Consider the following 23,235-nt stretch of genomic DNA (forward strand, 5'->3'; position numbering starts at 1 on the left):
CTACTCTTGTATTGCAGTAAGTCTCAAAGGAGGTGAGATTGGAGTGCAGGGCACACAGCAGACACTTAATAAATGCTATTTCCTCCCTCCCTTCATTTTCTGGGTCAAGTAGCATTATTATTTTAGTAATTTTCTTTGCATTCTCAGAATAAGTTTTAAAGTTCTCCACAATAGGAAATTTATATCCAAAATTATTCTTGTGTGTGTGTGTGTGTGTGTGTGTGTGTGTGTGTGTGTGTGTGTGTGTGTTTAGCTACTTCTGTTGTTTTGGGAATTTCTTTTTATTATGTTTTTTGTTTTTTTCTGGGCTATGTAAGGATTCTGGTTCTCTTGAATGTTCTCAAACATCTTAGGTCTTCATTCTTGAAATAGCAGTAGACAATTTTTTACTGATGGAAAATAAAAATATAAAGCAGATACTAAATCAGTGAAATATAAATCCCAAAATACAAAATATGTGTAAAAAAATAGTTTTGGGAAAATGTTCAACATTAAACAGATCAATTTTAGATTCTGTCTCAACTCATGCACGAGGGAATGTATCACCTAATTTCCTTTTTGGAGATTTCTCCTCTCTAAGAATTTAAGAGGTACACACTCTGGGAATGAAAGCAAGAGTTAAATCACTATGATGAAAACGTAATTCCCAATGTATTCCACATTCTTCCTTTGCCCCTCTATTTTGGGAATTTTTTTAATACCCAATTTCAATGTAGAACAGAATGTTTCATCCCTTACTTTCCTCCCACATAGGCCATTGAAAAAACAGGATTTAAAAAGCTATACCATTTACTTCTACTAAAATAGAGGGAAATTCTTACTATTCCATTAATTAATGTCTTTAAAATGAGATTCTAAAAATACCAGAACTTCGGAGATTGAATTAAGTTTTGAGCAAGAGAAATTATATTTCTCATGCAGTTGCCTGATCACCAAATGTTAAGTAAACTACGTTTTACAAAATAAATAGGCTAAATTTGACCAAAGTAAGTAGAATCACCATTACATTACAGAACAACACTAAATATCTGTAAGCTATCAAAGATCATTTTTTAAAAAATAAACATGAAAAAATGAAGACCTGTGTATGATCTTACTTTGAATTCTTTAGACTCACACATAAAATACAGATGGCTCATCAAGAAAAACTTGAAGTTATTCTCTCTGACATTTCAAGTTTTGTGGTAAAGTTACTTAAAGAATTCAAAAGAGCACAGTACAGAGAATGAATCACTGTTATCCAGTTTTATCCTATACAGTCAATTATGAACAGACTCACTTGTTTCATTTTCCACATGTCAAAAGTTGTAGTTACATAGTCAGCAATTGCTGTAAAGAGATCTAAATTTTGATACTGGAGATCCCTACAGGACTGCAGTATGTTCATTAACATCCAAAAAGGACATCCATGGATATTAGCTGTCAGAAAGAGGTTAAGGAAGAAAGAAAAAACGATCAGTCTGATTAGAGAATTCAAGTGTTAGTGAAATGCATATACTTGAAATAAAATGCTCTCCAAACCAGTGAAATTTGCCATCAACATTGCAACTATTTACAATCATAACAAGGAACACTTCCAAACAGTCCTCAATTAGGATTTCAAACAAAAGGCCCTGAACTTGAATCAGGAATCATTTAAAGCGACACAGGTATAGTGGATGGGGAAAATCCTAGAAATGTCCATTTAAGTTGTGATCCAACCATTCTGGAGAACAATTTGGAACCAAATCCAAAGGGCAATCAAACTGCATACCTTTTGATCCCTCAATACCACAACTAAGTCTGTTTCCCAAAGAGATCATAAAAAAGGAAAAGACCCAAATCAACAAGAATATTCAGAGCAGCTCTTTTATGTGGTGGCAAATAACTGGAAACTGAGAGAATATTATGATTCTACTAGAAGTAATGAGCAGGAAGATTTCAGAAAAACCTGGAAAGACTTATATGAACTGATGCTAAGTGAAGTGAGAACCAGGAGAACATTGAAGACCTTATCAGCAACACTGTGTAAAGATCAACTTTGCTCCTCTCAGCAATACAGTGATAAAAGAGTCATGACGGAAAAATGCCATCCACATCCAGACAAAAAACTATGAAATCTGAATGTAGATCAAAGCATATTATTTTCACTTTTCTATTTTTTGTTTTATCCTTTTCATGGTTTCTCCCTTTGTTATGATTCCTTCACAGCAGCATGACTAATTTGGGAATATGTGTAACATGACTGAACTTTGTATAATCTATTTCAGATTACTTGCTATCTTAGGGTAGGAGGAAGAGAAGGGTTGGAGGGAGAAGACTTTACAAAAATGAATGCTGAAAATCATCTTTACATATAATTGGAAAACAAATAAATAAAATTAAAAAAAAAAGAAATGTTGATTTAGACACAGACCATTAATGTCTAACATCTTGATTTTGTCTGGTCCACAAGAATAATTAGCAAAAATAGAGAAGGAGATCCCCTCAGGTACCATCTCTGTTCTGATTCTTCTGTTACAACATGACTAATATGGAAATTTGTTTAACATGACTGTATATGCATAATCTATATCAGATTGCTTGCTGTCTTGGGAGACGGAGAAAAATTTGAAACTCAAAATTTACAAAAATGTATCTTCACATGTAACTGGAAAATAAAATACTATTAAGATAAAAAAAAAAGAAAGAAGGACAGCTAGGTGGCACAGTGGATAGAGCACTGACCCTGGAGTTGGGAGAACCTGAGTTCAAATCTAGCCTCAGACACTTAGTAATTACTTAGTTGTATGACTGTGGGCAAATCACTTAACCCCACTGCCATGCAAAAAACAAAAAAAAAAGAAAAAGAAAGAAAATGTCTACTTACTAACAACCATTTTACTGCACTCATTTAGGAGTAGGAGAGAACGATGGTTCAGGGCAGCCAGAGCACCAAACATGTGCTGGCTATTTGCAGGAGAAAATTTATCTAATTCTTTCAAGGCTTTTATCTGAAAGAGAGTAAAGTTTAATTTCTATATTTATAGCAAATAAAAGTAATAACAAAACTTTAATTCTCTTACTCCAAGAAATAGAATGAAAAAGGAGTTTGAACAAGATTACAACAATCTATATTCAATAGAAACTGACTGCTGTATCAATAATAACACTGGCAATTACTTGAGCAAAGGGCTAATCCCCACAAGATCTTATTATTCTGGTGAAGTCTTTTCTACTCAGGTTCACTGTAAATTGATATAAATTCACTGTCCTTTGAAGGACCAATGAGTAGAAAGAGCCCCCATTTCTGCTACACATGTGTTCATGTAAGCTCAGAGTTCTTAAGTAATTAGTTACCTGAGCTCTAGCAAAGCTTGATCTTAGCAGTCTCAACAGGGAGCAGAGCAAGCATTACAAGAATTTCATTTCTTTTGAAGGGCAGAGAAAGGGTCTTATTAGTCCTTGCTCCATCTATCAACATTCCTTGCGGGAAAATATTTGAATTAATCATTTACCAAGTGAGTTACTTACTGTTCATAAAGGAACTGAGTTAAGTTAGTCATAAGCACCTTTCTTTCCAATCACCCAAAAAAAGTAAGTGAATTTAGCTTCTTTTTCTTTACCTCTATTTTCTTTTTAAGAGAGAATGGGGCATCTTTTCCAACACATTTCATCATGGTTTGTAGAGTAAAGATGTGTTTTAGTGTCCAAATTTGTTTATCAACTAATAGCCTATTACGAAAGAAAATAAATCTTAGAATTGCAGAATTTTATGTTTGGTAATCATCCTTAGACATCATTATGTTTCCTCTCATCCCTCATTTTATAGATTAGAAAAATGAGGCCCTCAGAGGTAAGTTAAATTATAATCTTGGCACCAGTTAGTGACAAACATGGAACAAGAACCAATGTCTCCTGACTCATACATTGGCCACATTTTACTATGCTATCACTAATGGAATGCACAGGTTCAAAGACTTTAAAAAAATAAAGGAATGAAGCAAGAATCTAACTTTCAACATTACCACTTCCTTTGAATACTGATCCTAATGTAAATAAGGTGTTTTTTTTTCCTAATCTAGGGTCAAAATATTAAGCTGGGTTGAAAATTGTAACAAATACACTACAAAGGCCACAGGCTTTCTATTGCCTGTTATACAGTATCTACTTGCTAAGTATGTGTTGAACTAAATTCATTGAATTGAAAGAAATAAAGAAAATTCCTTAGAGAAAACTCCAGGGATGTCTCCTTACCTCAATCCTGCACGAAGGGCTTCCACATTTTTGCATTCCTCCATGGCTTCTAAGGTACGTGATAAAACTGAAAGACAGGTCTCATCACATTCATTGATACGTTCCTATCAAAATATATTGACAACTATTTTAGTTCAAGTTACCCCAACTTATATACTGAATCAATATTTTCATGTAAAAGGTTAACTATGAATAGCAAAAGTATATCCATCATCTTCAGGGAATGGCATATTTCTCATAAACCTGATAAAGAAATTTTCTAGATAAGTGAAACTTATTTGTTTTGACAAAACTTTTTTTTAAAAAAATTAGTCATCTTGTGAATTTACTTCATATTACTTGTTTCTTCAACAGATTACAATTAATCTTTTAACCTTTTCTTGAACTCAGATCACATTATAAAGATTAGCAATTGAAACAGACCAGAACAGTCACAAAGATACACACACACACACACACACACACACACACACACACACAGACAAGCTTACTTCTAAATCATCAGACTTCCATCAAATCCAGTTTTCCAAAGATAGTTAAGTTGGAGTTGATGAAAGTCTAATGATCTAATAGTAAGTGTTAGTTAATGGACAAATTCCTATGTTCACACATATTCCTAAAATCTTTTACTTTTGGTAATAGTATGCCTTTGCAGAATGTATCTAACAACTCATATTCACTGTTCAGTGAAAGGATAATTAGTTCAATTCTATAACTGTTTGATATTAATTTACATATGCAGAAGGAAGATGAAAAGGGCTACAGATCTTAAGAGGGAGAAGACATACACACATACACACACACACACACACACACACACCCCCAATATAATACTGTGGAGAGAGTAGAGTGTGCAAATTGCACTCCAAGTACCTCAGGGAAAAAAAAAGACAAGAGCAATAATGCTTTCCCAAGGGGCCTAGTGGTCCAATCTTGTTAGAATGTATTTTGGGGTTCTGTTACAGTATAAAATGAAAAAGAGTTGCTTTTTTCTGTTGGTTTCTTGGTTTGGCAACAACACTTCAGGAAGAGAGAACAAGAGAACCAGAGATGAAAAAAAAAATCAAATATGTTTGGGATGGGAGATCTTTTAAGGTGAGGCATTAAATACCTTAGATGCTCCTCTCCATTCCACAAAGGAAAAATATCTATTATAAATTCCTCAACTCCAAAAACATAGTACCAGGAACTTGGAGGGAGGGCAGGAGGGGAATCCAATAAAAAAAAAAATCTAACAGCTCCTCACTGGAATATGTGTCCATATGTATATGCATTTTTTTTCCCAAACTGAAGACTGCATAAATCTTATTGGCACACCCTTCTTTCTCATACAGAGAAGGCATAACCTCAAAGTTTAAGAGGATGCTATAGCCAAAGGAGACAACAAAAGCTTTAAAATCAGTCAGAATTTATTATTTGTATCTAGAAAGCACAATCTTGAAAGATCAATCTCAAGAGATTTTTTTGGTTTTTAAAAAAGTTCAATTTGCATCCATGATTAAAAAACCTAACTGAAGGAAGGCTAAGTTCAGACCAAGCTAGAACTGCAGAGCCACCAAGAACAATTAAACGTCTTGTTTAGGAAATCTTCATATGGTTCTAATGTTTACATCTGCATATTATTACAACAATATCCTGATGATCCCTCAATAATCTAAGATGCTATTTTGGTATAAAAGAGTTTTAAGGAAAGATGAAATAATCACCCTTTGTACAAAAGAAATTCATTAAAGATTATAGTTCCAATATTTATAATTTTTATTACAAGTATCATTATCTTCAAAGAAAACCTTCTGGTTAAACCTATATTCAAGTTCTAGGCACCAATCAAAAGACTGTTCATCTGCATAAATCACCTACCCAAAACTATCACTTGAGTTTGCAAATAAAGGAGTTTTCTCACATTGCAAAAGTTTAGCTACCAACATTTTAATTTTATTCAACAATCTTTTCTTTGCTCTGCTATATATGTATGGTTTCAGTGACCCAATAAGGAAAATAATCTCTAAAAATTATAGTCTGATCCATGACAAGGGCATATTTTTGAAGATGCTTTCAATTAGCTTTAGGATAATATACAATCTCCTCTGTTTAGTTTTTGAAACCCTTCACATTTTCACCTATATAGGTATCATAAAACCAACCTATCTTTACAGCCTCATGGTATGCCACTCCACCCCTCCCTCACTTTGTAATCCAGGGAAAAGTGGCTTCCTCTCTGTTTCATAGGACTCTGCACTATTTGTTTCCATGTCCTTGCACTGCCCATCCCCTAGACCCAGAACACACTCACTCCTCACCCCTGCATACTGGAATCATGCTCTTTCTCTAAGACACAATTCAGGTACTGCTGTCTATCTACATGACAGAAGTCTTTCCTGGTCCCCTCCAACTACTAGTATCTTACCTTTCAAATCACTTTGTAGTGAACTATTTTGTATTTATTTTATGTATTTATACGTATATTTGTACATCCCATTAAAATATTAGCATTCTTCCAAATAGGGATTGTTTCAGTAATTGCATTTGTATCCTATGCATCTAACAGCATCTGACACAAATTAGGAACTTAATTGATTTATCTACCCAGCAATATTCCTTTTCGTATATTTCTCTCTCATAATTCTGCTCTACCCTGCTCTGCCTACCTTTCTTCCCTTGCCTTCTGTATTACTACTTAAAACTGAATAAGAAAAATCAGTCTGTTGAGGTTTTAGCAGTAGAAATAGAAATGATTAGTAGTCAAGACAGAATTTCATTTAAAACAAACAAAAAAAAATCAGTACCACAGAATTAGAGACCATTGTTGTAAAAGACATATCTCTATACGTATAAGAGCTAGTAGCATCCATTGTCCAGATAGCCTTTGTCAAAAACTCTCAGGTTTGCTAGGCTACACATGTAAGGATTTCACTTCTTCCATTTATCTTACCTGCACTACCCTCAGCAAGACTTGAACTAGGTAAGTGTTCTGAGGGATTCCGATCTTGATCAAAGCATACAGAGTGAACATCAACTGCTGAAGCTTTACAGTCTTGGCTTCTTTCATTACTTGGTCACAGAGCTGATTAAAAGAAGGATGTTGATAAAGCAACTGTCTTTCAAAGCGCTTCTGATCTTCAGACATATTTTTAGCAACTTTCCACATAGTTATGAAATAGTTACAGCTAGATAATTTGGGGAACTTTGCAAACATGTCCAATACATCACTCATGGAATTACACTGCTGAATGAGGCGCCTATAGTTGACAAAGTCAAACTGCTTTTCCGTTTGGGAGAGAGCATGCTCAGCAGGGACCATCATTTTCTTCATCCCATCAACATCAAGTTGAGGTGTTGTATCTGACACAAGAAAACATTGTGAATCAAAAGACAGTTGTCTGGGATACAGGAGTTTGCAAACTGAAGTTGATGTTAATGTGTTCAGTCTTCTTTTTTGGATTTCATTGCCTTTCAACCAAAAAACTGATATACCTTGACAGAAAATACTAACAGATAACTGAGGTTTTTGAAGAGGGTAAAGTAAAAGAAAATTTCGTAATGTGCTATTTTGATAAGTAATTTTTGGTTTATGAAGTTCCAAAAGGTCTACCTTCATAGTTCTTCTAATGCTTGTGGAACCAAATGGATATATGCTTTCATTCAATTGTCTGAGGTTCAGTAAAAAGGAACTTGCTTTGTTATTCATTTTGCTGTTGCTTTAAGATTGCTGACAAGTCACCAACAGTCAATACTTCTACCAGGAAAACCAGAAGGAAAACCAGAAGGCCATTATTTTTGTCTAAAAACAAAATAGAATAGATTAGTACAGTTTTTCAAAGAAATATGCAGGCACAAAATACATTGTTAAACCATTGAAATAAACCTAGACTATCCTCCTGAATCATTAAGTCTTTCATTAAAAGAATCTGGACAAGTCAACCCTCTCTTTAGTATTATTTGAAGAAATCTGCTATTCCATCAGTTCAGGTATACTTTACCTGGAGGGACAATAATTTTCCCTGTCATAGTAGATTATCTTCAGGAATTGCTGTAGTTTATTAAAAAAAAAAAAAGCATTCATTAGTGGCAACCCTTTTGGTAACGAGTCTTTCTCAACATTATTAGAAAAAATATCCCCTGGAAACACAAACTCTATCCCTAGGTTTCTATTTGATAATTTCTAGCTTGGTAAGATGGGTTAAAGCTGGTAACACAATCTTTATGGACATATTTCCATGCCAACGCTAGGCATGAACAGGACTTCAATGGATGATGCTTCTACCATTAACTTCCATGTTTGCTTAAAAATAATAAAATATAATGGTAGTAATCTTTGTGTAACTACAAGAAAGTAAAAGCAATCTTTTATGATGTCTTGCATATAAAATGCTCAAAATACAACCCCAAAACAACTACAGAAAAATTGGACTTTTAACAGAAATCTGTGTTCACTGAGAATTTCTCTTAGAAAAATATATTTAATGATAAATTTTAACTGTTTTCTTTAATGAAAACAAAGTATAAAGACAACTAGTGATTTAAAACACAGCAACCTGACACTGAAAGAAATTCATCCAAGACTTGGATCATAAAATTTTGAACTAGAGACCTTAGAATCATCTTGTCCAACCCTTTCATTCTCCAGATGAGAATGAAACTGCAGCTCAAAAGGTTAAATAATTTGCTCAAGTTCATATAAATAGCAAAAACAGTATTTGACTTCAAACCCACTCCTCTAGTATGCCACAGCTTGGAATTACTTTTTTTTTTCCATTCAGAAAGCAATAAGAATCTGTAACATTTAAGGCATTTGCAGGCATAGAAAGAGATTAAATGAATGAATAATGTCCCTATCCACAAGGGACTAACTAAAAAGGGAAAAGGCATGTCTAAAAAAAAGAATATGACTCAAATCTATGAAGAGTAAGTCTAGGAGAGGTAGTAAAATCATAATTAAAGGAATCACTGAATGTGACAATGCTTTTGAGCTTGTGGGCTTACTTGGAATGTTAATGTGGTAAATAACTAAATATTTCAGCAGCAACAACTAATACATTGCCTTCACTGCTAGTTTGATCCACTCCAACAAGATTGTAAGCTCCTTGAGGGCAATGTTCACATTGAATTCTTCACAAAATCTAGTATAGTATATACAAGTTTTACCAAGTAAAACTAATAAATTAGGACTTTTAATTCTGGTTAGTCATTTACAACCCTAGTAACATAAACTATGACAGAATTTCAATACTTTTAAAAACATGGAATAGTTTTTCAAACCTCTTTTGGTAATCTTTGGGTTTCTTTCAAGTAAGAAATATGAACCAAACATACAACAGAACCATAGAATATTACAACCCAAAGGAATGTAATTCCATAATTGTAATCCCAAGACTTTACAAATGAGGGAAAAGAAATATAAAGAGGTGGAATGATTTGCCCAGGCTTACACAGCTCGAGTTTGACATAGGTAGGTAACATGTCTGAGGTATGAAGAGAATTCACATCTTAATGACTTCAGATCTAGTGCTATAATCATACCATCACACTGATGATCACCTAGGTCAAGTCATCTAATTTTAGATTTAAGTAAAATGTGATCCAGAAGGGAAGTGGCTTACCCAATGTCACAAAGCATTAGTATGAGCAAAAGAGCGTTTGCATTATCAGGAGGAGGAGGAAGGAAGAGAAGTAATTTGAGTATTGAGATCAAATGAAGAATAAAACTGAGAAATACATGTTTACCAAAGATTTTAACGAGTATCATGGAAGATGCCATGTTTAAGATCCACAGAAAATTTAAGTGCTTATAAAGCACAGGTTCTTAACCTTTTTTGTGCTATGAACCTCACTGACAATCTGGTGAAGATTATGGACACTTGCTCAGGATAATATAAGCAACTGCATTAAAAAAATACAATTAATTGAATTATAGTTATCAAAAATTATTTCCAAAATAAAAAATTGAGAACCCTTATGATAGAGGGCCTCTTGCAAGATTTCCTCATGATGGTAAGGTTTTACAAATGCCCTTAATTGCAGATGACATAATATTAATAGGATCACGTCACAGAACAAGTACAAAAACTCCCCATTGAATTCCATAGCAACTCAAAAGAGATTCCTTTAATTATCTACAATGGAGAAAAAAATGTATACTAAAATGCTCATTTTTCAGATTATGATCAGCAGTTTGTCTACACTTTAGACATTAAGACAATTAAATCACAATCCACCCAGAAAAGCAACAGAAAGTGGATAATGGAAATGTGTAAGCCCTAATAGTTATTAATGATGTCTTGTAATAAGAAGTGATATATATATGTCATCTAAGGTAAGTGTGTGATGGAAGGTTAAATGGATTATATAATAATAGTTAATAAAAGGATGGCTCAATTGGTATTCTAGAAAAAAAAATCATGCATTAAACTACTATGTAGGGGTGGCTACTGGCCCTGGAGTCAGGAGGACCTGAGTTCAAATGTGGCCTCAGACACTTAATAATGACCTAGCTGTGTGGCCTTGGGCAAGCCACTTCACCCCACTGCCTTGCAAAAACCTTAAAAAAAAACTACTGTCAAACAATGTGCTCTCAAGGAACTTACATTTGATTGTAGAAGAAAAAATGTAGACCTGTACGTAAAATACAAACATGTCTAAATATACAGATAAGTATATACATGGTAATTTGGGAAGGTGGGCAGCTTGGGTGATCATGAAAGGTTTCAGGTAGGAAGCGGTCCTTGAACTAAAGTCTGAAGAAAACAAGGGAGTCTTAGAATCAAAAATGGCAGGCTACACATGGGGGGCATGCCTGTCAAAGGCATGGAGATGAGAGCTGGATGGCAAGTTTGGCTCGGACCACTGAATGGGTAAAAGTGAGTAATGTGTGACAATAAGCCTGCAGGGGCCACTGAAGACCTAATGCTTTTGACAAGCATGTAAGAGATGAATTAAAGGGATACAGGAGAAAAAGAGAAAAAGCAGGAGGAAAGTCAATTGTCCTGGTAGAAGGAACCAGGACTTGGAGCAAGAGCTATTGGATAGGAAGTGTGGACACAGAATTTACAGCCCAGGGTGGGAGTAGGTGAAGAGTGAGCATGACGCAGAGGGTGGCAATCTGTGCCCTGGAAGGATCCCGCCCAAAGAAATAAGGAAGTAATGGGTATTAGTAAGTTGAAGAGTTCAGAGTGCCAACAAGAAACTGGTGGAATTGGAATCCAAAGCTTTCAAAAGGTGCCCAGGGAGGAAAGAAAAGGAAAAAAAATCACAGAGAGTGGAGTTAGAACACGTGAGAGCTGATGGGGTGAACAAGCGAGGGGAAGGGGGTGGCGAGGTGGCGCCCTGGATAGAGCCCCGGCCCTGGAGTCAGGAGGACCTGAGTTCAAATCCGGCCTCAGACACTTAATGATGACCTAGCTGTGTGGCCTTGGCCAAGCCACTTAACCCCATTGCCTTGCAAAAACCTAAAAAAAAATTTAAAAATTAAATTAAAAAAGAGACAAAGGAGTCCAGGGCTAATTAGCCCCCAAGGGGAGGGGTGCAGTGAGGCCCGGCACCCCCCAGGGCCGCCCTGGCAGGCAGGGGCTCCGGCTTTACCTGCCTAGTCTCGGGAGGCCCAGCCCGCTCGGAGCCCCCTGTCCCGGACTGCGCGGGGCGGCACGGAGCGCTCCGGCGCCCTCACCGCAGCCGCTCGGCGGAAGCGCGCCTGGGCGTCCCCATGGCGCTGCCGCTCCCGCGCGGCGGGTATCGCGAGATTTACGGGCTCCTTCGAGGCTCAAAAAGCCTCGGCCATGTGGGCCGAGGCGGAAGTGACGTACGAGATTTCCGCGGTCCGGAGAGGCTGCGACCCGCCCGGAGTCGCGCGGCTACTAATTATCGCCCCGCCCCCCTCCTAGTTACTTTGTATCCACTTCGTACTTGCTCCGCCCCCACCCCCGCCTCGTCCAATTAGACGTGAGCTCCTCCAGGACTGACAGCTTCCTTTACGCCTCCAGGATGACGCTTGTCCTTGTTCCCCAAGGGTCCGCCCAGGACCTCTGAGGGGCCGCGGGACAGGCGGGAATCGGACTCGGTCCCCCGCCTCGCCTGCTCCTCCAGAGCCAGACATGAGCCGGGGCCACTGGAGATGGCCCCGGGGGGCGGGGGCAGTCCCGGTGAAGGGACTCACCCAGGGTCACACAGCCAGGACGAGGCAAGTGTCTGAGGCTGGATTCGAACTCCCGTCCTCCCGACTCCGGGAGCAGTGCCCTGGCCACAGCGCCCCGGGACGTAACGGGCCCCCTCAGTTAAACCGCTTGTAGAATAAAGTGGCGGAATCAAGACTCGAACCCAGGCTCTCTGCATCGGAATCATTTCCAGAAGGAGAGAAAGAGGGAGACAGACAGACGGGGGGGGGGGGGGGGGAGAGACAGAGAGAGATAGAGAGACAGAGAGAGACAGAGACAGAGAGACAGAGACAGAGAGAGACAGAGACAGAGAGAGAGAGACAGAGACAGAGAGAGACAGAGAGACAGAGACAGACAGACAGAGAGAGGCAGAGAGACAGAGACAGAAAGAGGCAGAGAGAGAGACAGAGAGAGAAAGAGACAGAGAGAGGCAGAGAGAGAGACAGAGACAGAGGCAGAGAGAGACAGAGACAGAGAGAGAGACAGAGAGAGACAGAAAGACAGAGAGACAGAGACAGAGAGAGACAGAGACAGAGGCAGAGAGAGACAGAGACAGAGAGAGAGACAGAGAGAGACAGAGAGACAGAGAGACAGAGACAGAGACAGAAAGAGGCAGAGAGAGAGACAGAGACAGAGAGAGAAAGAGACAGAGAGAGAGAGGCAGAGAGAGAGGCAGAGAGAGACAGAGACAGAGAGAGAGACAGAGAGAGACAGAAAGACAGAGAGACAGAGACAGAGAGAGACAGAGAGAGACAGAGAGACAGGAAAGAGAGAGAGAGACAGAGACAGAGAGAGAGAGACAGAGACAGAGAGAGACAGAGAGACAGAGACAGAGACAGAAAGAGGCAGAGAGAGAGACAGAGAGAGAGAGAGAGACGGCTAGGTGGCGCAGTGGATAAAGAACCGGCCTGGAATCAGGAGTACCTGAGTTCAAATCCGACCTCAGACACTTAATAATTACCTAGCCCTGTGGCCTTGGGCAAGACACTTAACCCCATTGCCTTGCAAAATCTTTAAAAAAGAGAGAGAGAGAGGGACAGGGAAAGAGAGAGACGGACAGAGAGAGAGAGAGAGAGAGAGAGAGAGAGACTGAGAGACTAGAAAAGGGGGGAGAAGAGGAGGGGAGGGGGAGAGAGGAGAAGGAGGGAGGAGAGGAGGAAGAAAATGGAGGGAGGTAAGAGGGGAGAAGAAAAGAGAAGAGGAGGAGAAGTATGGAGGGAGGAGGGAGATAGGTATTGTTTGTTAGAATGGAATTAAGCCTCCATCACATCAGGTTGCTAGGAGACGACGCGGCGTCCCTCACTGGTCGCCTCGCTGGCTCCTTCCCTCTCCAAGCCCTTTCCTCTTGCTGCCATGGCCAAGTTCGTTATTGCGGGTAAGTCGCCCCCTCCCCCAAGCACCCCGCCACCGCCTCAGGGAGCCTCAGGTCCGGTCCCACTGACCCGGTCGCTTTTGGCCCCACTACTCGAAAACTTTCTCTTGGTAGTTTTTTATGGAGAAGGACTGAGAGAGCACCCTTGTTCTGCCCCTTCTGAGCTGTGCCACTGGAACCTTTGTGGATCTCTGCTCCCCCCTCGATACAGTAAGGGGCTCAACCTTGTGGCGCTGCTGTGAAGATCAAATGAGGTAATGGATGGAAAGTGTCCTGTAGAATTTAAAAGGCCAGTTAATAAACTGTTATGCAATCTAATGTCAGAGACTGTCCAAACAAGCTATACACAGAAGAAGAAAATAATGAAGAGGAGTTGGAAAAGGCTTCCTCTAAAAGACGAGGTTTTATTTGAGTCAGTAGGGAAGTTGAAGGGGGAAAAGCATTCCAGGTAGAAAGGACAGCCAGAACTCAGAGAAGGAAGGTCTTGTTCCTGGAACAGCCAGGAGGCCAATGTGAGTGGACCAAAGAGTGCATGGTGGAGAGTAAGGTGTATGAAGACTGGAAACATAGGAAGAGGGCTAGACAAAGTATTTCATATTTGATCCTGGAGGATTATCATCATCATTCCCTCTTCTCCTTTTTCTTCTCCTCCTCATCTACTCCTACTTCCTCTTAAGATCCCTAAAGAGATATAATGGAGGCTGAACCTGCAAATTACCGTCTTTAGTCACACACACACACACACACACACACACACACACACACACACACACACACAAACACACATATACACCCTGAACACAAGAACACATACTGCAGGCACTAGCCTGCAACCAAAACTGAGTTCAAATCTAGCCTCAGTCAATTAGTCAACCCATAACAAATTGCTTCAGTTATGACTCAATTTCTTCATTTGAAAATTAGGATGATCGCACCTATCAGTATTTTGGAGAAGGTAAAATGAGCATTTAAAGTGTTTTTCACTTTTTAACAGTGCTTATATAAATGATAAGATGATGTCCACTGAAAGACATTCATTTGTATTTAAGCCATGAGTTTGTCTCTGTGTTCCAGAGATCTTGATGTAGTGGGGGGGGGGGGAACCCTAGATTCTTCAGTCAGAGAATTTATTTGATTTAGAGTGAGAAGAAGCAGTCTTACCGGTTATCTAAGTCATTCTCTTTATTTTTCATTTGAGGAGATTGACATCCAAAATAGGTTGAATAATGAGCCCAAGTTTACTCAGCTAGTAAGTTGACAAAGTCAAGGATCAAATCCAGTATTCTTCCAGAGGATCTAGAGTTGCCTCCCAGTTCTACTTCTTACCATTTATGTGGCCTTGGTCTTTGTGCCTCAGTGGATGAATCTTTAAATCATTCCTAAGCTTTCAATACTGCCCCCAAATCTATATCTCATTTTCAAACCTCTTTGCTCCAATCCTTTATTTTTAGAAGTCAAGTCATCTAATTGATAACCAGAAATCTATATCCAAAGTAGTATTTGTAATCTTTGCCCCCTAATTCATTTACCTTTCTAAATTATTCCATGTGTAGCAACCCCTTCCCCTAGTTTCCCAGGCTGAAATCCTGGGAATAGTTTTCAACCTTTTCTTCATCATCCTCATATTTAATTTTCACAAAATCCAGTTTTTAATTTCAAAGAAATTTTTTTAAAAAATCCATCCCTTCTCTATCTACTGTCTACTATAACTGCTCTTCCTGGCTTCATTTTCTCTTTCTAGTCTGTCTCAAATACCTCCTCTAGAGTATTCTTTCTTAAAAACTACTATTCCAGACTCAAGAACCTACCATGGCAATGACTCTCTTGCCTGCTTTCTCAAGACAAATTCCTTGGATGCTAATTTGATCTTACACTCCTTATACAATTTGATTGTTAACTCCATTTCAGGCAATAGACTTGCTCAGCATCTTCCATCCATGTGATACCCATGTTGTTGCTTATGCTGTGCTGCTACTGTTCAATCATTTCAGTCGTGTCCAACTATCTTTGACCCCTTTTAAGATTCTCTTGGCAAAGATATTGAAATAGATTGCCACTTCCTGCTACAGCTCATTTTACAGAGGCAAACAGTGACTTGGCCACAGTTACACAATTCATAAGTGTCTGAGGCCGGATTTGAACTCAGGATAATGAGACTCTTCCTGACTCCATGGGTAGTGCTCTATCCTCCTCATCACCTAGCTGCCCCTGTTTTTGCTTTGGTCTGCTTTTCTGAAATTCATCATTCTTCAAGCCCCAGTTAAAATCTCATTTTTCCCCCCAGAAAGATTCATTTCACTGCTTCAACAACTTCACAATCTTTCCCTTCTCGATCCTTCTTTTTAAAAACTTATTACATACATTATTATCACACAATTTGTTACTCTATATCCTCTAGTTTCAGACATGTTTTATATTCCCAACTACATTATAAACTCCTTAAGAACAGACTCTGTGTCTTGTTTTTCTTTTATATCCCCTACTGTACCTAATTATTACATGATAGGTGCAAAATATGTTTTATCTGTTGAATACATATGCATATAAAACATGTTTACATGTATACATATCTGTACAAAGCATATATATGATATCCACACACCTACTTAGATAGAGAAAAATACCCAGCAGAATCTGGACAAGAATGGTATCACAGACATCTTCACTTTCTTCCTGCTGTTACACCTATACCTTATTTCCTTTCCCCTAGCCACTAACTATAAATATTTTCTGTTGTCCTCTTATATTTCTACATTAATCAGGTTGGGTGTTGCAGATGAAAAAGTAAACCTACCTGGATAAAATTGAATAGTAGTAGTAGTAGTAGTAGTAGTAGTAGTAGTAGTAGTAGTAGTAGTAGTAGTAGTAGTAGTAGTAGTAGTGGCACCAGGAAATAAACAAAAACTTCCTCAAAAACAGAAGCATGTTTTCTACAATTCAATTGTTTATGTCTCCTTCAACTTTAACGAAATATTTGCTACCTTTTGCTTCAAAAGTTGTCTGCACATGGAGGACTGGCACATAGAGGTCATATAAAGTTGTGAAGCTCAAAATGAGTACTTGATCCAAAAGGGAACAAAAACTTAATTTTCTCCTTTTTTCTCTAAAATCAAGTTTAATTGAGCTTTCTGATGTTCTAGATCATCTCCAGTTTTTTTAAAATTTCCATCCCCAAACTTTTCTCCTTCCAAACATCATAGTTGAAAGCAAGAGGTGTCTACATCAAATAAAAAGAAAGCTTGTGACTTGAGTCCATGAATTCATTTTTTTTAAATGCTTTTTTCACACATCTTTCCCCATTAGAGTATAAGCTCTTTCAGGTCAAGGATTGTCTGCTTTCCTGTTTTTGTATTTTTAATTTAGCATAGTGTCTGTGCTAAATCACACCATAAGCACTAAAAAATGTTTAATGGTTTGACTTGAAAAGATTTCCTGACAAGAGCTATTCAATTCCTTAAAGATGGAATGTCATTTGGGAGAAATTCAAGAAAGTTGTCTTGTCTCTGTAATGTATTCTTTATTTCTTCATCACTGATTCATCTCTATTCAAAAGAACCACCCTTGCCTCCCTTCCATGCATAGAGACTATTTATTCCTCTGCCCAGAGGGTCTTTCAAGGTTCAACTCTGGTGCTCTCCATGAAATCTCTCCTGATTGTCCTAATTTTAAATGCTCTGATATTACACTTATGTTTATTTTTCTATTTGTTCCTTTCTTCCTGCCTCTCAAAAAAAAAAAGGAAGCAATTTGAACCCAAGCATATTTTCTTTTTTTAAATATCCTTATAACCTATCACATTGTTTTACATACAGTAGGTGCTTAATAAATAGTTAAATTCAACTCAATTCCACCTGATTTATAAGTATGATAAGTACAAAATTGGGATATCCAATTTGTGGGATTATCAATGTATAATAGCATCATACAGCAGTAGGTAAACTCTCCTCTATTAATTTGATCTCTTAGGTAGTGCAAATTGTCCATACTTTGCTAAGGCAGAACTTTTGGCAGATTATCTGCAGAAAAATCTACCTGATTTCCAGGTACACAAAATTACTCAACACCCCGATGTTTGGGAGGTAAGTAACTATTACAGACTGTTAGATTCACTAAATGTTCATTATATCCAAATTAGATTATAATTGCTAAATGAGTTGTTCTAATCAGTTATCTGTAACAAAGTTTAGCTTATTCATGTAATACAGACAAGTGGTTATCTTTTGTGCAATTCTCTTCAGATCAACTTTTATATCCCAACTTAAATGTTTTAATATGCTGCATAGAAATAAATATGGTTTCTATTTGGCAAGGATAGAAAATTTAATTTTCCCTTGAACTTCAGTATCTCTTATTTTTACTAGTGCTTGATATCTATCTTCCTTAAAAAGTCTTCAGATTTTATTTTGAATGTCTTTTGAGAAAGCCAATTATCTGTGAAACTGCTATCTTCTTTGGACATGTTTGAGACCTCTTTAAACCATTATCTGCCTGAAAATAGAACTCAATTTGTGTTTTGTTTTTTTTTAAGTGACTTGCCCAAAATCACACAGCTAGGTCACATTTGAACTCAGGTCCTCCTGACTCCAGGGCCAGTGCTCTATCCACTTCACCACCTAGCTGCCCCCTCATCCTTTTAGGTTTTTGCAAAGCAATGGGCTTAAGTGGCTTGCCCAAGGCCACACAGCTAGGTAATTATTAAGTGTCTGAGGCTGGATTTGAACTCAGGTACTCCTGACTCCAGGGATGGTGCTCTATCCACTGCACCACCTAGCTGCCCCATCCTTTGTTTTCAAAGAAGACCAATGACACCACAATGTTGGAATCAGAATACATAGTATGTTCTGCCGTGGTCAGTCACTCCAATATGATTTCAGAAGACACTATCATGGATTGGGCACAAGTGGTCCTTCACAACATCAGGAGTGGAAGTGGCTCTGAATTTGCACTACTCACGCTTCCTTTCTACTGATATAATTCTATTTTGCTCATGGAGAACAGCACTTTCTTTGATGCAAATCTACCATGCTGGATGGTCTTATGCTGCCATTTCCCATGTCTCACAGACAGTATTTTTTCCAAAGATAGCCTGAAGGTCCTTATACCACTTCTTCTGATCACCATGTGAATAGTTATACCTCTGTAAATAGTCTTTGGTGGTAAGCATGCATTTGGTATTAGAACAATGTGGCTAGGCCTTCAGAGTTGAGCTCTCTGCAGTAGATTCTGAATGCTTGACAGTTCATCCTGAGAAAGTATCTCAGTGTCCAGGACCTTCTCTTAAATGATCTTCAAGATCTTCCTAAGGTAATTCAAATGGAAGTGATTTAATTTCCTGAAATCCTCCCAGTATGCTGTCCTGGTTTCACAGGCATACATCAATGAGGTCAGCACAGTAGTTCTGTAGATCCTCAGTTTGATAGACAGTCTAATATCTCTCATCTCACATTCATTCAGAGACTCCCAAACACTGAGTTAGCTTTGACAATATGTCAAAGCTTCATTTTCATTTTCATTTCATTCAACAACTTCATTTTCATTTGGTTCATTCCTGGAAAGTATACTGCCAGGATAAAAGAACTTATGTACAGAATTCAAAATTTTTTCATTTGTTTACTGATGATTCCACATATGGATTATGTGGTGCTGTCTGATAGAGAACTTATAGGCCAACGTTAATGCAAATGGTAGAGAATCAATCCATACTCTTTTGCATCTTGGCCTTAGAGGCCAAGTGCACTTAGGGGAGTACACAATTATCTACAGATGAAAAATCATTCACCAACTTCCCCTTCACTTTGGTCTTGGCTTGTAGCCTTTCCAAGTTAAAATGTTTACTGTTAATGCAGAAGCTAATCTTGATGCCATTTTCATCCTCAGTGAAGGACATCATAGAAAATATCATGCTGAAGAGCCTGGGAGCAAGCACAAAACCCTGCTTCACTCTACTGGTGACTGGGAAAGCATTGTCCTTCATCCAGAATCTGTGTGAGCATACCCTCATGAAACTGGGTTTCATGCTGGTGATCTCCAGGCAGCCCAATTTTTGCCATCTCTCCAAGCTAAATGTCCACATTCAGCAAAAGTGGTATTTCCAAGACAAGACATGTCAGGAGACTTAACATCACCAGGCTATAACATTTGTGCATGAACAGTTCATTGACCTGGAGAGAAAGTTGATTCAGCACATAGTTGGCAACAGTGGAACAGAAGAAAAGTGAACAGCTTTCAGAGACTTGGTGTACTCATCTGATCCAGGACACCTAAAAACATAATGTTTTGTGTGACAAACTGATGGGGAAATTTAGAACTTGCTAAATGCAAAACAACTCTAGAGGGTTTACCCTGGAATCACACTGATCAGGGATAAGGACATGATCCTGGAGAGATGGGGTGAACATTTCCTTAGTGTTCTGAATAGACCATTATAAATCAATGCCAAAGCCACTGACTGTATGTCTCAGATTGTATTCTAGCCGAACCTCCAAGTGAAGAAGAGGTGGGGAATGCCATCAGGCTCTCCTCTTCAATGAGTGGCAAAGCAACTGAAACTGGTCCTATCTCACCAGAGATCTTCAAGGCAATGGGTCTGTTGCTTATACAGAAGCTGAATGAAGTCTTCCAGGTCATAAAGCAAGAGGAAGTTATTCCCCAGCAGTTTGAGAAATACTTCCAATATTCATCTCAACAGAGGAAAAGGAAACAGGTTGTCCTATGACAGCACAAAGGGATATCTCTCCTACTCATTGCTAGCAAGATCCTTTCCAGAATCTTCCTTAATCGGTTGATTAATTTTGAGGAAGATGGTCACCTGTGCATGAGAATCAGTGTGACTTAAGAAAGTGCTGCAGAACAGTTCACATATTATTTGTGGTCTAAGAACTCCAAAAGAAATGCCAGGAACAGAACAGAAGTTATATATACGATGTTTGTTGAAGTGAATGAAGCCTTCGGTACTGGTGGTTGTGAAGGCATGTGGAAGATCATGGAAACATTGGGTAGGAATTTTTTATTCCAATATCAATGGGACTGAATCATCAGGTACAACTCTTTAGAGCAGTCTTACTTCATGTACCCTAAAGACACTAAATGAACTTATTCCAAATGAAAATTGAACTGCTCTTCAAACTTTCAGTTGACTTTTACAGACAAGGTCCATTTTAAACTTATTTTATTTTAATTTATTTTTAATAAATACATTACTCTTGACTTAATGAGGCTGATTAACCACAATATCCTCACTAAAATGACACAAGCAGCTTTTCTTCAAAATCTGAGTAAGAACAAGGGGCAAATAGTCATGAAATTAGTTCTTAGTTTTTAAAAAGTTAAATTTCTTTTTATTTTTACTGTTATTTATCCTTCATTCTTGAAGAGGACCATGACATCAGGGAGATGGATGATACCATGGCATGCAAATGAATTGGATTTAAGTGAGGGAGGACTGTGTAAAGTCACCAACCTCACTTTCTTCTCTGGAGCCATCTATGCCCAGTGACAAGATGTAGATCAGAATGACTGGAGATGATTCTAAATGATTTCTTTTTAAAAATAACATTTAAGATAGAAAATGAAATTCTATATTCTTGTTTTTTTATTTTTTAATTTTATTAATTTAAAGCAATGGGATTAAGTGACTTGCCCAAGGTTATACAGCTAGGTAATTATTAAGTATTTCATGTTGGACCTCCTGACTTCAGGACCAGTGCTCTGTCCACCCTGCCACCTAACTGCCTGTCTTGTTTTTTTTTAAAACATGGTTTAAAGTATCCCCTGATATTTCAGTTCTACTAACCAACTTGAACTAAGTCTGACTAATCTGATAAATAAGGGCCAAATTCACTTTCTTTTTCTTGCTTTTTTGTGGCTAATATGGAACTATGATTTGTATGACTTCATATGTATAATGAATAGCATACATCTTACCTTCTCAATGGGTGAAGGAGGGAGAGAATTTGGAACTGAAAAAATATATTTAAAAAATTAAAGATAAACATAAAGTATATTTTACTTTTTTTAACCTAATTTGCTTATTTATAATTCAGTGCTATTTTAAAATTTAAGGCAAACTTTTCTTTTTTTATATTGAAATAATATTTTTTTTAATATTTTATTTGTTTTCCAATTATTCAACAATAGTAGTTTCTAACTATCATTTTCTGCAAGGTTTTGAATTTTACAATTTTTCCTCCACCCTCCCTTCCCTTCCCACATCCCTCCACAGAAGGCAGTATGATAATATTTGCATTGTTCCCATGCTATACATTGATTGAAATGGGATGTGTTGGGAGAGAAATCATGTCCTTGAGGAGAAAATAAAATATTAGAGATAACAAAATTATGTAGTACATATGACACTTTTAAAAAAAATTGAAGGTAATAGACTTTTGCTCAGGGACCTATCCCAAGCCTTCGCCTGGATACATACCTTTCCCTGGTCTTCGGACGCACAGACCCTCCTTTGGGGAAGGAGGGCAATAACTGGACAGAGCACCCGGTTGCAGTCTAACAAGCAGGTCTTTATTGCTTACATTGTAGCGAAAAATGGCTCTGGTGTCGGGACCCCCATGGGGAGGGCCCCTCCTCCCATTTCCTGGAACCAATGTTTTCTTAGATCTACAGAACCTTGCCATATGTCCGACTTTTCCACAGGAATAGCAGGTGGGCTGTTTACTGCTCCTCTTTTGACCTGCACGACACTGTGCCTTAAAATGCCCTTCTTTTCCACAATTAAAACAAACACCCTTTCATTGTTTAAGGCCTTCACTAATCCCCTGAGCTATAGCTATCACCATGGCTTGGTGTTCTCTACTTTTAGGGGGGGCCTCTAAGAGGCGCTCGATTATATCACTTACTGAGGGATTAGCACCCAAACCAGCCAAGAGCTGTTGATATTTAGGGCAAAGACCTTCTTTCACCAACTGCAGAATAAGCAGTTTGGAACCAGTTGCGTGTCCTAAAACACGTACGACTGTTTCTTGTACCCTGCTGATAAAATCTGTAGGGGTTTCATTGGCTCATTGTTTAAGACCAATAAGTTTCTCCCTTTCTGCCCCTTGGGCTTCTAGCTTCCCAAAGGCTCTGACATGGCAAAGTTGAATAGCTGCAAATACCATAGGCTGTAAATGTATTTGGTCTCTAGGTCTTTTCCATCTTCCTGTCCCTGTAATCATCTCATAAGCCTCATCAGGGTTGGTGATACCTCTCTCCTCTATATACTGTTCTGCTTCTCTCTTTACAAAGGCAGTAAAGGTGACTGCTTGTCCTGGGGTGAGCACTGCACCAGCAACCTCTTGCCAATCATAAGGGATCCAGGGCCATGCAGTAGTGGCATTAGTTAATAAATGTTTCACATATGGCGAAGAGGGGCCGTACTTGGCAACAGCTTCCTTGAGTTCTTTCACTACTTTAAAAGGAACTGGCTCATGACAGCGATTGCCACCCTGGCCATCATCAAAAACAGGACAAAGAGTTGGAGTAATACCCCAATCTTCCCAATCTACA

At 38.3% G+C, this 23,235-nt stretch overlaps 2 protein-coding genes across 11 annotated transcripts in view; one reads left to right on the forward strand and one right to left on the reverse strand.

Annotated features, from left to right (window-relative positions):
* Nucleotides 1–12,847, reverse strand: part of FASTKD2 (FAST kinase domains 2) — a 31,617-nt gene extending 18,770 nt beyond the window's left edge. Inside the window, exons 1-7 of one of the 5 annotated variants that reach the window (XM_074191520.1) lie at nt 11,794–11,957; nt 8,196–8,245; nt 7,148–7,996; nt 4,216–4,319; nt 3,585–3,693; nt 2,849–2,972; nt 1,280–1,419 (exon numbers count right to left, since the gene is read on the reverse strand). In XM_074191520.1, coding sequence (XP_074047621.1) covers nt 1,280–1,419; nt 2,849–2,972; nt 3,585–3,693; nt 4,216–4,319; nt 7,148–7,903 — 1,233 coding nt within the window. In that variant the 5' untranslated portion in view covers nt 7,904–7,996; nt 8,196–8,245; nt 11,794–11,957. Of the gene's footprint in view, nt 1–1,279; nt 1,420–2,848; nt 2,973–3,584; nt 3,694–4,215; nt 4,320–7,147; nt 7,997–8,195; nt 8,246–10,799; nt 11,699–11,793; nt 11,958–12,364 lie in introns of those variants that run through there. The other 4 variants (XM_074191523.1, XM_074191521.1, XM_074191519.1 and 1 more) reach the window with 4 other exon arrangements.
* A 691-nt stretch (nt 12,848–13,538) lies between these two features.
* The window catches only part of MDH1B (malate dehydrogenase 1B), a 44,095-nt gene continuing 34,398 nt past the window's right edge, over nt 13,539–23,235 (forward strand). For 2 of the 6 annotated variants that reach the window (XM_074191524.1, XM_074191526.1), the window contains exons 1-2: nt 13,550–13,737; nt 17,701–17,813. In XM_074191524.1, coding sequence (XP_074047625.1) covers nt 13,716–13,737; nt 17,701–17,813 — 135 coding nt within the window. In that variant the 5' untranslated portion in view covers nt 13,550–13,715. Of the gene's footprint in view, nt 13,738–17,700; nt 17,814–19,611; nt 20,730–23,235 lie in introns of all 6 variants that reach the window. The other 4 variants (XM_074191528.1, XM_074191527.1, XM_074191525.1 and 1 more) reach the window with 4 other exon arrangements.

Source organism: Macrotis lagotis, chromosome 6 (genome assembly GCF_037893015.1).
Source record: "Macrotis lagotis isolate mMagLag1 chromosome 6, bilby.v1.9.chrom.fasta, whole genome shotgun sequence".
NCBI classification, from domain to species: domain Eukaryota; kingdom Metazoa; phylum Chordata; class Mammalia; order Peramelemorphia; family Peramelidae; genus Macrotis; species Macrotis lagotis.